General features: G+C 33.5%; 1 protein-coding gene across 2 annotated transcripts; it reads right to left on the reverse strand.

The window, feature by feature from the left end:
- Positions 1 to 2,730: 2,730 nt before the first annotated feature.
- LOC105771824 (uncharacterized) lies at positions 2,731 to 4,748 on the reverse strand. Of its 2 annotated transcripts, none has more exons than XM_052632850.1 (4): positions 4,476 to 4,748; positions 4,251 to 4,365; positions 4,021 to 4,135; positions 2,731 to 3,901 (listed from the first exon to the last, which is right to left on the reverse strand). In XM_052632850.1, the coding sequence occupies exons 1-4, from the start codon at positions 4,574 to 4,576 to the stop codon at positions 3,081 to 3,083; spliced, it is 1,152 nt and encodes a 383-aa protein (XP_052488810.1). In that variant the 5' UTR covers positions 4,577 to 4,748; the 3' UTR covers positions 2,731 to 3,080. The 2 variants fall into 2 exon arrangements, with proteins under 2 accessions (XP_052488810.1, XP_052488809.1); XM_052632849.1 differs by having other exon boundaries at positions 2,731 to 3,916; positions 4,476 to 4,746.
- Between the last annotated feature and the right edge of the window lie 10,308 nt (positions 4,749 to 15,056).

The following is a 15,056-nucleotide window of genomic DNA, read 5'->3' on the forward strand; positions in this document are numbered from 1 at the left end:
AGTTTTAGTTTATTCTTAATGATATTATTAATTGATTTTCAAGTATAATTATTTTAAATGAAATATTAACATAAATTGTATTATTATATATTTTAAGCTAATATTATATATAAAGGACATTTTGATAACTATCATGAGGTAATGTAGATTTTCTCTAAGCCTTGTCCTGATTCAACCCGACTAATTTTAGAATTAAATTCATCTCATCTCGCACCGAAATTTTTTTTTAAAAAAAAAACCAATCCTATTAAATCAAGTTTGGGATTTTTTGCCTTCCGTATACTAGATTTGATAAATGAATAAAGTAGATTAATTTTGAATCGAATTAATCTGGGTAGAAAACATTCAAATTTTAAAATTTTCAAATATCTCAAATTCAAGTCAGCTTTAAATTTGAACCATTTTAAATTCAAATAAATTATCAATAAGGTCCTGTTTGTCGATCTCTCTTGAATAACAATGAAAGAATGGTTAATGACTTGTGGGACCAGGGTCAAAAGCGGTGGAAAGGAATAGGATCATTGAGCTTTATGGTATTGAGATGGGGGAGTGCATTTGCAAATTACCCATTCCTCCTATTGATGTTAATGATAGCAGAACGTGGTTACATAACCCCCATGGTGTCTACACGTTGAAGTTCGCCTACTCTTGGCTTTCTCTGAAGAGGATTGGCTTTGGCCCTCACAGGCGTTTTTGGAGAATTATTTGGAAGCTAAAAATGCTTCCCAAGATTAAAGTTTTCAGCTGGAGAATCGGCCATAATATCTTGCCCACGTACGCCAATATCGCTCGCATCCATCATAATTTCTCTACGAATTGTCCGAGATGTAAGAACAATGAGGATAATCTTATCCATGCTCTGAAAGAGTGCCTGAAGGTTCGTGAAACCCTTATTATCGGAGGCTTAAACAATAGGCTTCTAGACGGAAACTATGTTCGCTGCATTGACTGGTTGGAAGATATCTTGCGCGAGCTCGATTCCAAGGCTGCTGCTGACTTCTTCACGCTCCTATGGAATTGCTGGAACAACAGGAACAAGATGGTTTTCCAGGGCAAGGACAATCCAGCTATTGTGATGTGGGAAAGGGCACAGACCCTTAGTAATGATTTTAGAATCTTTAATTTGAATGAACCCCCTGTGATTCCACCTACTCCGGTAAGTAAGGCTGGATGAAACCCCCCAAAGACTATTAAAATCGATGTGGATGTAGCGGTTTTAAATGGGTATGTCGGCTACGGGGCTATTGCGAGAGACGCTGATGGGTTCGCGCTTGCTGGCTGCTATGGTTTCGCAAATAAGGCCATCGATGCTGTTTGGGCGGACCTGAAGGCATTGACTTTGGGATTGAAGTTGGCCTCAAATATAAAATTGTCCAAGATGATTATGGAGTCTGACAACGCTACTCTCATTAATACAATAAAAAACTGCGATAAGGATGTCACTATTTTGGGCTGCTGCGTGAAAAAAGAATGCAGGGCTATTAGAAATTTTGAAACGGTCCATTTTAATTGGATTGATAGGAACAGTAATGAAGTTGTGGACATGCTTTGTAAAATTGCTATTAATATGGATTATCCTTTGAAAATTCACAATGTTATTATTTGAGATGCAATAAAATGAGGTTGAGCTTCGGGTCGTTTTTCTGTCAAAAAAAATATCAATAAGGTCATCTAAATTTATCAATCAAATTACCTAAAATTGAAATCATTTCCAATTATTTATTCCAATCATAAAATTATGAGATAATATTGAATTATTAACTTTTACAACCAAATCGAATTTAATGAAGTTTGAACTCAAATAAAGCAAAAGCACCCACTCCTCCCCTCCAAAGTCATTCATTACTTATTTCGACCCTTCCTAATTTGACCAAATATATGGGACGCACATAAGAAACCTCAAGAACATTGACTCTAAAAGTAATAATGGTTAGATTTGTTTTCTTGTAAGGTGACCTTTGTCCCCCATACAAACAAAAGCCTTTTCTCCCTTTAGATTTTCGTTCATTAAATATTAGCTTTAGCCCTACTTAATCAAACAAATCAGACAAGTTATCCACTTGTGAGATATAGTTTGTCCATTGATGAGATTAAATATCTTCTAATGGATAAGTTTTAAGGCTGGATAAAGGGGAATATAAAAGTTAAAACTGTACAAGTGTCAACACTACAACTAACGAGAACTTGTCACACAAAAGCCTATTTTAAATATACTTTCTTATGCTTTTACCACTTTGTAGTTTTCAAGGGTGCTTTTATCAAATAAAAGTATAATAATTTTATAACAATTAAAAATAGATGTACTAATTTATAATTATTATTATTTTGGAAGAGATCAAATAGTTTTTTATTTAAACGAAACAAAATAAAACTTTACCATGCATCACTAAACAACAATTCTTTTTATTGGAGTGTGAAGGTCTACCTACCCCAGGTATTGCCTCTGTTTATAATGTCAACTTAATTAATCTTTGTATTAAATAAAATTATCATTTTGTAACTTAATAGCTTAACCCAAATTGTTGTACCCATTCATTAGTTAAAGCTACAATAGATTGACATTTTAAAGTGATGTTATATATCCACTCATAAATCACCATTGTGCTATTTTTAATTATACAGGATCTTTGTGCTCATTTTAAAAGTATAATGATCAAAATGCATTCTACCCTGTGGTACAACTTATACAATACTTCTACCTGAGCAAACGATAGCAGACGCAAAGAACAGTTCATCAAAAAATGAAGATCATAGAAACAAATGTTGAGTTCAGTTACAAGACACATTAAATTTTTGAAACCTAAAGATAACATTCTTACAATAGACAACTAATCGATCCCCAAAGGGTTAATCTTTGACCATAAAAGAACATTGGTCACATTATGTGTCTGATTGGCTCATCGAATCGAAACTCACTCGAAATATTTACAAAACACATTCTTGCAAACATTGTCAACACATTGATCACCAACACATAGCTATCCAACTACAAAAAGATAACAGAAAAAAAAAAAAGGAAAGAGCTTCAGCAGCACATGTATACTCACCAAGGCCATGTTAAGGGGTCTTTGAAGGACAATCTAGGAACCAGCACTTTCCATTCTTCCACTTAAATGACTGTAAGGAAGGTTTGATGGCAAACAAAATTGCTGATCCACTGCCGGACAGTAACCCGTCTTTCCCTTCCTCATTGTCACATCTTCACCCTCAATGCTACACCCATTTGAAGACGATTTCAAGGGATCGTCTCTTTTGCTCCTAAGAAAAGAAGATTTAGTTTTATCGATTTCTGGTGTCAGATCAAAGGTGGAACCAGTTTTTCCTATTTCATGAGGCTGACTGGTTCCAACACTCGGGGAAGATGTTGAAAGAGGGCCCAATCGCAACGATAGATCGCAGGCAAGTTCGTGCGGCTTAGAAGTATTCGTTACACCTGTGTGTTTCATCTTATTTGAAGAGTCCACATTGGGAAACAGGAGGTTATGAATGTAACCCGTCTTAGAAGGCTCTACAGTATTAGAAACTAACTTAGGGAAGACACTGAGATCATGCTGCATCTCTTCGTATCTAAGGCGGTTTCCATAGAAAAGAGGAAACACTGAATATAAACTAGGAGGATACTTCTCTATAGGTAAGCATGGCTTATTAATAGGAAGGGAACCATTCTCAAACACAAAAGGAAACTTGTCAGTGGTACAGTTAGTATGTTTCTGATATTCAAACCCCAAATGAGTCACATTCACGGTTTCGGGTTTCATGAAACCGGAACAACGAGTCATGCTACGCGAGTTAGCCAGGGGATTTCCTCGAGCAATGTCGTCGACTTCTCGAGTGCTCGGATTAAGGTAACACCTCGGGTTACAATTTCGTTGGCTCCTCAATGTTCTCCTTGGTGTGCAGCCTAAATTGAGAGCAGCTAACCGACAAAACAAAGTAAATAAATGGTAAATGCAACAAAAAGACCCCATTGCAAATGCACATATTTTTGCTTCAATTTAAAAAAAAAAAAAAAAACAGTACCTTCAATGCAAGGTTGAAGAAGCTCTCCAGTTTCATTACTCTCATCACGTCTAATGATTGTGTTAATGGCATCATTTGTTCTATCCCAAAGTGTTTTAAGGTCCATGTACTCAGCCTATGCAATAAGTGCCAACCCCTCATCATTAAAAAAACCCTCTTAAAATCCTTTAAATTACTATCAAAGTTCATTCTTTTCATTTAAAAGAGGAGGAAACTTCATATTTTCTTACCTCAGAATTGGCTTTGGAGTACATTATTTCTTCAGCTTTCAACACAACAATAGGGAGCTTCTCTTGCCATTCCTTGTTCTTCTTAGTTGCTGAGCAATGAATCTCATTCACAACTCTAAAGAAACACCAAAAATGCATTATATATATATATATATATAAAAAAAGACTACAGTGAATGAAAGAAATAGAAAGTAAAGGGAAGGGGGAGGGGGAGGGGGAGGGGACCTGAAAATTTCTTGAATGAGGGAACCTCGAATGGGTTGGTGTCTATCACTGTGCCAAGCTCTTCTCTCACATACATAAGGTCTTGGACCTGGTCTAGGCATCTTCAATGGCTGTTCTTCAGTGAAGAAGAGAGGAAAAAAAGGCGGGGGGTTCTTTTCTGTGTTTCTTCAAAGGGAAACAAAAGGCCAGGTCTTCAGTGGCTGCTTTTTTGGGTTTTCTTTATTCATAAATTAAAGAAGAAAAACTGATGGACTGAAGACTAAATAAAACAAATGCGGTACTGTACCAACGAAGGGATATGATATAAGCAGTGAAAATGAAAATTGGGGTGTGGCTTTCTTTCTTTTTCTGTTCCTTTTTCTGTCACAAAACTCAAATAATTTCAAAGGCGGGTTAATTGTGGAGTTTGGTCTGTAGCTCCCGACTCATCCACATGCCTGCTTCCCTAGTCTATACTTTACAAAAAATTTAATTCTTTGATAATTTTGTTTAAATTTAATTGTTAAAGTTTTTTTTTCTACATCAACTTTAGAATTTGGTTACTTCCAATTTGATTTATTTCTTCAATTTGGTAATTATATTTATTTTACTAATGTATTTTTTATCCATTTTGATATTTAAACTTGACTAGGTCTATTTTGACCCTATACTAAGAAAATATAAATATTTAATAATAGTACAATTTGTATCACATCATTAAATCTTGCCGAAATTCAAGTGTAAGAATTAAAATGGACATAGTTACCAAATTCAAATGCTAAAGTGAACCCAAAACAAATACATGTATCAAAATGAACATAGTTGCTAAGTTCAAAGGTCAAAATTACCTTGACTAAATATATATAGGGTTAATTTCATCAACAATACTTTAATTGTTATCCAATTTTCAAATCAAATCACTAAACTTCAAAATGTTATATATTTTGGGATGATTTTGACCCTCAACTTTTAAAATTTAGTCAAACTGTAATTTTTTAACAGGAAAGCTGACTAAACTGTTAAAATTTTAACTGACACTAATGTGACAACTTGCATAGCAATTTACTTGTACTTCATTGTTAACATGGATAATATTTTGAAAGAAAAATATATTTTTATTAAAATTTGTTGAACTTTTAAATAATTATTATTGAACTTTTATGAAATGCACTTGAACTATCACATAGACAATTGCATTATTCCAGTAAAAAATTTAACCATTCAATCAACTTTTTGTCCAAAAAAAATGTGAAAGTTTTGGGTCAAAGTGATAAACAAGAATTAGATCCAAAGTGATAAAAGAGATAAGCATTAGGGGCTAAATTAATCATTATACCATGAATAAATACTTCAACTTGAGTTGATGAATGAACTAGAAAAAAACCAACAAGTGTTAAGTCAAATGGTAAGACCTAGAGAGAACTGAGGTTCGAATATTGAAGATAACATTGTTAGTAAAGACAACCATGACCTTTAAATGATCAATTTCTATGGATTGTAAAATTAATATAAAAAAAATATTTTGATTTTTTTAAAAAAATTGAATGAATAATAAATTGAATATAAGTAAATATTGAATTGGTTGGTAGGGGGATTGATGGGTAACTTTTAGGCCGTTTTACCATAGCATTTGAGTGTAGTAGAAATTGAAAACATTGTCATTGTCGGTGGCATCTATGATACCCTAACCTCTTACTAAGCTATTTGTCTCCAGTTCTCCCATATGCCTCTACCCTACACTTGCCAATCTTGTTCATATTTCACAACACCCCCACCTTGCCCTAGATCTAAATTGTTGGACCCAACAAGATGGTGGCCTTGAAAGCAATGTTTAGAGTCACGGTTCATATTGATATATAAGGTATTGTTCGCTTCGGTTCATTGTCTTTTACGATTTTATTTTCACTATACTAGAATTGGTATTAACATATAATTGTTCACATCACCTTTAGCATGTGAGATTCATGGCTTCTCTTCAAGATCATAACATCTTTTTCTATTCCAATGAGAGCTCATTGTTTATGTTAGCATATTGCTAGTATTCGAGAGATGACTCTAGTACCAAATATCACGATTTACACTAATCAACATGATACTGTCCACTTTGGACCTCTAGGCATCATGAGTTGTTTATAAAATGCACCTCATATGTTAAAAATGGTGTGAACACTTATATTTCAATATAATTTTTTTTTGTATAACCACAAGCGTCCTCATCTACTTTATGGTCTGAGATTAGTCATGTTTAGGCTGGAGTTGCTATTCAAGTAAAGTCCTCCCAATAATCACAACTTTAGGATTCAAACATGGTTCAGATACTTGGAAAAGAAGTCTACTTCCACATCTTCCAACCATATATTAGTCCCAAGACCGATTTTAGTACATAAAAAATATGAGACTTATGACTAGTCTCTAAGATCATAACACTTAAAGCAGAGCACAAGTATGTTGATAATACAATATCGAACTTGTCAAGGCAAGATAATACATCAAATTATTAAGTGTTACTTAACTCTTCTTTTTCACACCAAGGCTACAAAACATGAGCTAGATATTTTAGGCCAGCTAGTTTATAGCTAAAAAAAAGTATTAAAACATTTGTTTAAGTTTGCATCAATTGAGGGAGTTTGGTCACTCATATTTAGTGTTCAAAAACACTGTTTTCAAAATCAGACCAAATTGAATTGGTTGTTCAAACTAGTTAGATCAAAAATTGATTGAGGTAAATTTAATTGGTTGAACCAATTGGTTGGACCTACTGAACGGGTGGTTGAATCGATTGAACTAATTTTCTCTATTTTTTTAAATTTTAATACTTTACTCAATTAAATCTATTAGAACCACCAGTCTAATTCTGAAAACCTTGTTCACAAATAATAAAAAAATAAAATATTATGGAGTATAGATACTATTTTTACTATTACATACAAATATTATTATATTAATATTTATAGTTTTAATTAAATTTAAATAAAATATTTTTATTATTAAATAGTGGTTTATATAGACCCAACTTAAACCATGTTACTACAATCTTTATTCAAAATTTGATCCAAACTGAATAAATAATTGATAAACTACTTTAATAGTCGTTAAATTTTTACGTGTTTTTATTTTTATCATCGAATTATAAAATTTTCAATTTAATTACTAAATTGTTCAAAAAGTTTTAGTCATTGTATCGTTAAAATATTAACAATATGATGATATGGATTTTTAAATATTTTATTTAAAATAATGGCCCCGCATATTATTATTATTATTATTATTATTATTATTATTATTATTATTATTATTTCTTTACTCTTTACTCATTTCTCATTTCTTTTCTTCTTTATCTTTTTTTTTTCATTTTTCCTTTTCCTTTCTTCTCCTTTATTCATTCTTTCTAGTAACCTTAATGATCTCTACCTTGTACCAATGCCATGGGGAAAGGGATAGCAAAAATATGTGATTCACAATAAGAAACAAGAGTCTGGCTTGGTATGTTGATACAGAAGAAGCTGCTGGAAGAGCTTATGATGAAGCTATTGCAAGATTTAGAGGAAAGAGGAACAAGTTAAATTTCCCAGAAAATGTCAGGTTTGTTCCTTAACAAATGCAAAATTTTATTGCCACCCAACGTCGATTTCTAGTTCTCTAATAACCTATTTGTTGGCTTCTTATTCTACTCCAAAGCAAACATATTACGATTTGCAATCTCTTCAAAGCTATACAACTAATATGCTAAGAGACTATTGGTAGTACTCTCAATTGCTACAGAGTTCTGGTGATTTCCATAGACAACAAGCTACAAGCTTGCTAGAGAAAATGATTCAATGTTCTAAGTTTGCTACTATCCAACAACCAATGGTGTTGTCCTCTTTTCCATCTTTTTCGCCTTCATTTGCAACTTCTTTAGCTTCTGGTTCATTATCATCATCATCTATCTTTTCTTCTTTCCAACACAAAGAAAACTCGAATCAAGAATTAGGGTAAAGAAGTATGTAATAAGAAATGCAAACTAACAAAAGATAGTAAACAAAAATATACTACTTGTAACACCCTCACTCATTCCAAATCACCAGTGTAACACCCCAAAATCGGCCTAGATGTTACAGTCTGATTATGAAGGTTACATCCTTAAAAAAAACGTTATTGATTAGTTTACGTGGAAACTCATTTTTATTTCCAGAGTAATAGAGTTACTTAATTTATCAAAAGCATAAGTATTCAAAAGATCATGCGTGAACACTTAGATGAAAACTTGTTTCATAATTTTTTATTAAATAACCCCTGTATGCTTAACCGAATGAGTTGTAAAACATTGTACTTCATTTCAAAACTTTGCTGCGGAAAAATACTTTAAAAATTATTATCTTTTAAAATCATAGAATTCCATATGTTACGTCGCCTTAAATGAAAATATGAATTTTTAAATAGTACGCTTGTGAAATAAATGTCAAAACCAATAATAACGTCCACGAACAAATAAAAATCCGGAAGTTCGTTAATTCCATAATTTAGTCCAAAACATACTTAAAATCACAATAGTTGAATCGAGCTCTGGAGTCGCCGTCCAATCCTAAGTCTGAGGATCACCTGAAACAAAACGCGTCAAACGAGTGAGTTAGAAGCCTAGTGTGTGTCTTAGCCTATTTATAGAATTTCATTTACAGATTTCACATATGCAGTTATCTAATCAGAATTTCATATTTCTAGAATGTAAATCATATTTCATAATCTTAGAACATATAACATATCAAAACAAATCCTACCCCCATCCGCTACACACCATCTCCGTCTAACCGATCACTTCAATTAGGACTACATGAATCCATCCATCCAATCACACCGAAATGTGGTGGTATACCACTCATATAAGTGTAATTGAGTTTCCAGACAGATATTTCGGTTTAACCGCCAGAATTACAGCAAAACAACCAAAATACACTTCCTCCATCATTTCAAAACCCACCCCAAATGCACATGCAATAATATATTAGCTTTCATACATATCAAATGAGTTGTATGGCATGCATACTGAAATGTATAATTTATAGAGCATACATATCACGTAACTTACACAAATCAAAGCCTATTTATCATGCTTTCTAATCATACTTATGAGAAACATACCAAATTTTACGTTTTTATAAGTTTATGAAAGGCCCATGAATCCAATTTCCGAGTCCCATAATCAGGCTTTCAAATTGGCAAAAATGGGCCTACACAGCCTAATAAGCCAGCTCGTGTGGTCCACACGATCTATCTATTCAGGCCGTGTAATCACACACAACCGTGTGCTCCACACGGCTTGGCACACGGCTAACCACACAGCCGTGTGGTGCACACGGTCTGTCACAAGGTCATGTGATGCTGGGTAGTTTTGAAAATGGCCCCTGTTTTAGAGTTTTTTCGAGATTCAGACTAGTTTTTCGAGTTAGTTCAGACACTTGATGATAATTCTAATAACCCACACATATATCACACTTCGAATCCTACACACAACATTAAAATGAATCGATAAACAGACAACAAACAACACCTCAACCTTGAACTCCATTAGTAGAAATTTAACAAAACAATCTCCAAAACTAATATTCAAACCCACTTACCACGAAATTAACAACCACCAAAGCCATTCCTAACTTACCAGGAGATCCACCATACGATTATCTCCAAATAACACAAGAATAAACAATATCGAGATTAAATTCAAAGAATTTTCAACAAGAATTATGCTTGACTTAACCTAACTCCAAATAACTTACACACTTACCGAACCCGTCACGATTTCACAACGAAAAGCGAAAGAAAAGTAGAACTAATGGTAAAATTGCAATGGGAAAATAAAGCTTTAGGTGAACAAAATAGGAATTAGAAAACCAAATAGAAGAAGAGAATTTAACAAAAGAAAACTGTGAAAAGAAAACAAAAGAGAGAAAAAAAAGAAAATGTGAAAACTAATGGGGAGTTGGACAGTTAGTGGGTGATGGAATTTAGGGATTTTAGTAAATTTCAAAAAATAAAATAAAAATAACTTATTTAATCCAAATCCTAACCCACTAGATTTAAGGAATTTAAATTGAACTTTACTTCCCAAATAATAACCAGAGAAAAAATATTCCAAATCTGTGGAACACAGGATTCGAACACAAGACCTAGAGGTAAGTTGACGCATTACCTCTGGACGAGTAGGTTCATCCTTATCTACAACCCAATGAAAATAAAAGATAAGCCCTTAGGCTCAAGTTGAGCATAATTCAAAAATAAATAATGAAAATCCAACACAAAGGAATCAAACTTAAGGCCTAAAGCAAACATTCAAGGCACTTAACCACCAAACCAAAATGAGATTATTTGGCATACTTTAACAATCCAAACTTAGGAAAATTGGGGCGTTACAACTCTCCCCTCCTTAAAGAAATTTCGGCCTCGAAATTTACCTGATTCAAAGAGATGGGGATACTGCTGACGAATCAAGTCCTCAGTGTAACACCCTTAACTCGTATCCGTCGCCGAAACAGGGTTACAAAGAATTACCAGAGTTTATAGTACAAACAAACAAAATTTTGATAATTTCATAACTTATCAATATTCATAATAAAACTAATCAAAATCATACATACTGTCCCTTATACAATCCCTCGAGGCCCTAAGTACGGTTAGAAACAACTCGGAACTAAATCGAAAACTGTAGAATTTTTCAGAAAGCATTGCAAATTTTCAAAGCTGCAGGGGTCACACGACCGTTTTGCTAGGCTGTATGACGCACACGACCAAGAGACACGCCCATGTCTTAGGCCGTGTGGGAATTCGAAATAGGGACACACGGCCATGTCCCAGCCCGTGTCTTTACCCGTGTAACTCACAAACTTGGGTCACACGGCCAAGCCACACACCTGAGTGCCAAGCCGTGTACCCTTCGAAGTATCCTCACACGCCCGTGTGCCAGACAGTGTAATGGCCTGACTTGTAACCCTTTAAAACTACATGGGACACACGGCCGTGTCACCATAATGTCAAGTTTTAGGATGCTACACCACCGTCTCACATTCATTTTATCATAATAGGCATACAAGCATCATATATTTTCTTTTGTTACCATAGAATTCTTGTGAATATTAAGTCATAAAAACTCAAACTGACGATTAATCCTGCTAACTTAAAACAAACAAATGTAAAATGGACATAAACCAGGCCTTTAGACCATTTCGCAAAATTTCCCAAAAATGTTACATAGGTAATGATATTGCCTCTAAGGTATCAATATTTCCTTTAAGTGGTATCGATACCACCTAGAAAGTCGATACCAAACTAGCATTCTATTTCTCACCAAATATCAAAACGTCAAAAATTATCAGTACCTTTCGCAAGGTATCGATAAACTTACCCTGGGTATCGATATTCGGGCTAAGGTATCGATACCAAATCTATAATATGACTCCCTACACTTTTGAAATTACAGATATATCATTTTTAAAGCCCACATATTAATACCTTTGCTCTAGACTACCAAATTTTAGCATGAATAAGCAAATAAACCATTTATATTCATCCCTAAATAACAAGCTTCATTCACCTAGTTAAATAAACATTAAAATGTCTAAAACAAAAATCTAAACATCATGTTTAATTCCATATGCTTGTAACATGGTTTGATTGCAAGTGTACACAGTCATTCTAGTAAAAAGTAAGTAAAAATGAGTTATTGTCTCCATCGGGACTGTATATGCTTAACCGATTAATTGCAAAATCATAATTAACAATTTGATGTAAAAAATCAATAATTTTAGATAGTGATGATTAAATTAACTAAATGTAAAGAGTGATCCTTAATGCAATTTTAATCTAGATGCAATTTACCTGAATGTATGAATGAATGACTTTAGCAAAAAAAAATAATAATCAACAATAAATGGGCTAGGATAATTATATTAATCGGTTCAATTTACTTTATCATGCTTAACAATGTTTGGAAGTACTTCCATGGCTACTCGATCTTTCATGAGTTTGGAAACCAAATTAAGTCATTTTGGAGTCTTTTACTTAGTTAAATATGCATTTTAGTGATCATATTAACTAAGGGTTTCTTAGTATTTATGCGAGTTCACATGGACATTTACGTTTGCAACAGTTTAATCACATAAACCTAAAAACTATGCAAGATAATAGAGCTAACTAAAGAGATTATGAACCTAAACTTAGTCAGGTTTAATGATCTAAATTGAGCATTGCACTTTTCAGTTATGTATCTACTAGCAGTCATCTAGTTAGGATCGCTTAGCTAATCTGGGTGCACACAATCATGTATGAATGAAATACATGATGATGTTAATTGAAAACATGATCAACTGAGGAACAAACATGTTAAACATGAATGAAATAAACCTTATTGAATTAACATAATCATCCTAGCAAATAGGATTTAAAATAACATAGTTTATGTCAAAAACAATAAACTCAAAGCAAACATAATTAAGACATAACAAGAGGAAGGTGTAAAATCTATTCAGTTCAGCAACCTTTCAGATCTATTCTGATTGATTCGCTCCTCTTTTTTGCTCAATGCTTCTTTTGCTAAGGAGTTCCTAAGGTGGCTGGCCAAAGGATGCTTTTGACAAAGCTTATGTTGCTAAAGGAGAGGATGGGAAATGGGCAGCTATGCAAGGGGGAAGGAAAAGGGAAATAGAATGTAAAGAAAATGCTAACGAGAGAAGAGAAATGGGATATGAGGGATGAGGGATGAGGGATTAAGGGATTAAGGGATTGATGCATGGTATTTATAGGTGAAGGTAAGGGGTAGAGTTTGTTAAAAATAGAATTTGAATTCCTTCTTTTTCTATCACAAATGGCTGACCACATTTCAAGGAGAAGGGGATGACTCAATCTCCTCATTTTGAATTCAAACCAAGGCTATTAATAGCCAGAGGGTGGACGGTTTCAACAACAAATTTGTTGGGCTAATTTCTGATAATTTTCCAACTATAAGAACCTTCAATTAAATACCCCAAAGCTTGCTTTTGGGCAGCCATCTACTTGTGCCGAAACTGGGCTTTAATTCCCCCTTGTTGGACAGTTTCTTAGTCCAATAATTTAGCAGACATGTCCATCTTTTAGCACATATTTTACTGGGTCGAATTCTCAATCTCATGACCCAAGTTGAATGGCTTGCCATCCACATGAATTGATTTGTGCATGTCCATGTTTCATTCACATTAATCATATCTTCAATGGTCCTCTTACATAGTGAAAAATCACATATTAATAAATTAACATGAAATAATATAAAATATGTATAAAATCATGTAATTAAGAAAAATTTCACATACTTTATAAATTCATGCCCAGTAATACTAATTAAGTAAAATTAACTTATTCTAATAACAATTACTCAAGATGAACATATTTATTAAGTAAAAATGTGGTAAAAATATATAGAAAAACCTTATATAATTTCGAGTTTACAATGCATCCAAACAAATATCATGAAAATAACCCAAAAATGTCTTAGCGAAACCGATATAAAATGTACCACATTGGACTATCACATTGCCTTTATTCCTCAAACATAAATAAGCATATAACATCTACTAATAGAAGCTAAATAATCGGCTTAGATCACTCCTCAAGACCACATCCTTCACACCGACACTATGTATCTGCAATGATTAAGAAGGAGTTGGTGAGCTTAACAAGCTTAGTGAATGCTTGAAATAACCACTACGTAAACAAGTCATCATGCATCAACGAAACAGACATACATCATATTCATATAATCTTTTACTCTTGTGACATATTTTACACATTAGTCACATGAATATTTAAGCATATGTTTTAGCTTATATCAATAACATTTGGTCACATTCAATCATTTTTTATGATAATTTAGCTCTTAAGATTATGAAACATAAAGTGGACTCTATCACCACACATCAGATATGCGGATCTCCATCACACTATAATGAATCAAAGAGTCGAACATGTCCCATAAGTGAAGCGTATAGCTAACAGTCTCCAACACACCACACATACATATCCCAAAGCTTAGCTCACATTCCCTTATCTCTTTGAAACTGTCCTTGGGTCGCAACGCCCCATATATCACAACACAAGGGTGAGTACTCACAATCATATAGCTTGCGAACTATATCCAATGGTCTCATAAGGTCACAAGACCAAAATATCCACATTATTATCACATATTTACTTACCGGTTTTCCGCACATATTCACTGCATATTCACATTAGTAGCACAATATAATCTCAGTCATATGACATGAAAACATATCCATATATTTATTGTCAAATGGCATGAATAACATGCCCTAATATTCACTTTCACAATAGTCATCATAAGCTTATAGCATATATCATAGCATTATGTTCATGATTTCACAAATTCACAAATTCACAAGCAAACATATTTCACATTTCATCACAAGTGTGAAAACACTTACATTCAGAATTTACAGTAGGGGTTTAGGCTACCTCTAAATTCCCAATTATACAATGAATTTTCTACGAGTAGCGATCCCAAAAAACTCACCGAATATGAACTTTTGTCGAATATTGAGAGCTCAAACTATCTCTTCCTCTAACTGGTAGAAAGCTTTAAGG

This window comes from Gossypium raimondii, chromosome 6 (assembly GCF_025698545.1).
Source record: "Gossypium raimondii isolate GPD5lz chromosome 6, ASM2569854v1, whole genome shotgun sequence".
In the NCBI taxonomy this organism is placed as follows: domain Eukaryota; kingdom Viridiplantae; phylum Streptophyta; class Magnoliopsida; order Malvales; family Malvaceae; genus Gossypium; species Gossypium raimondii.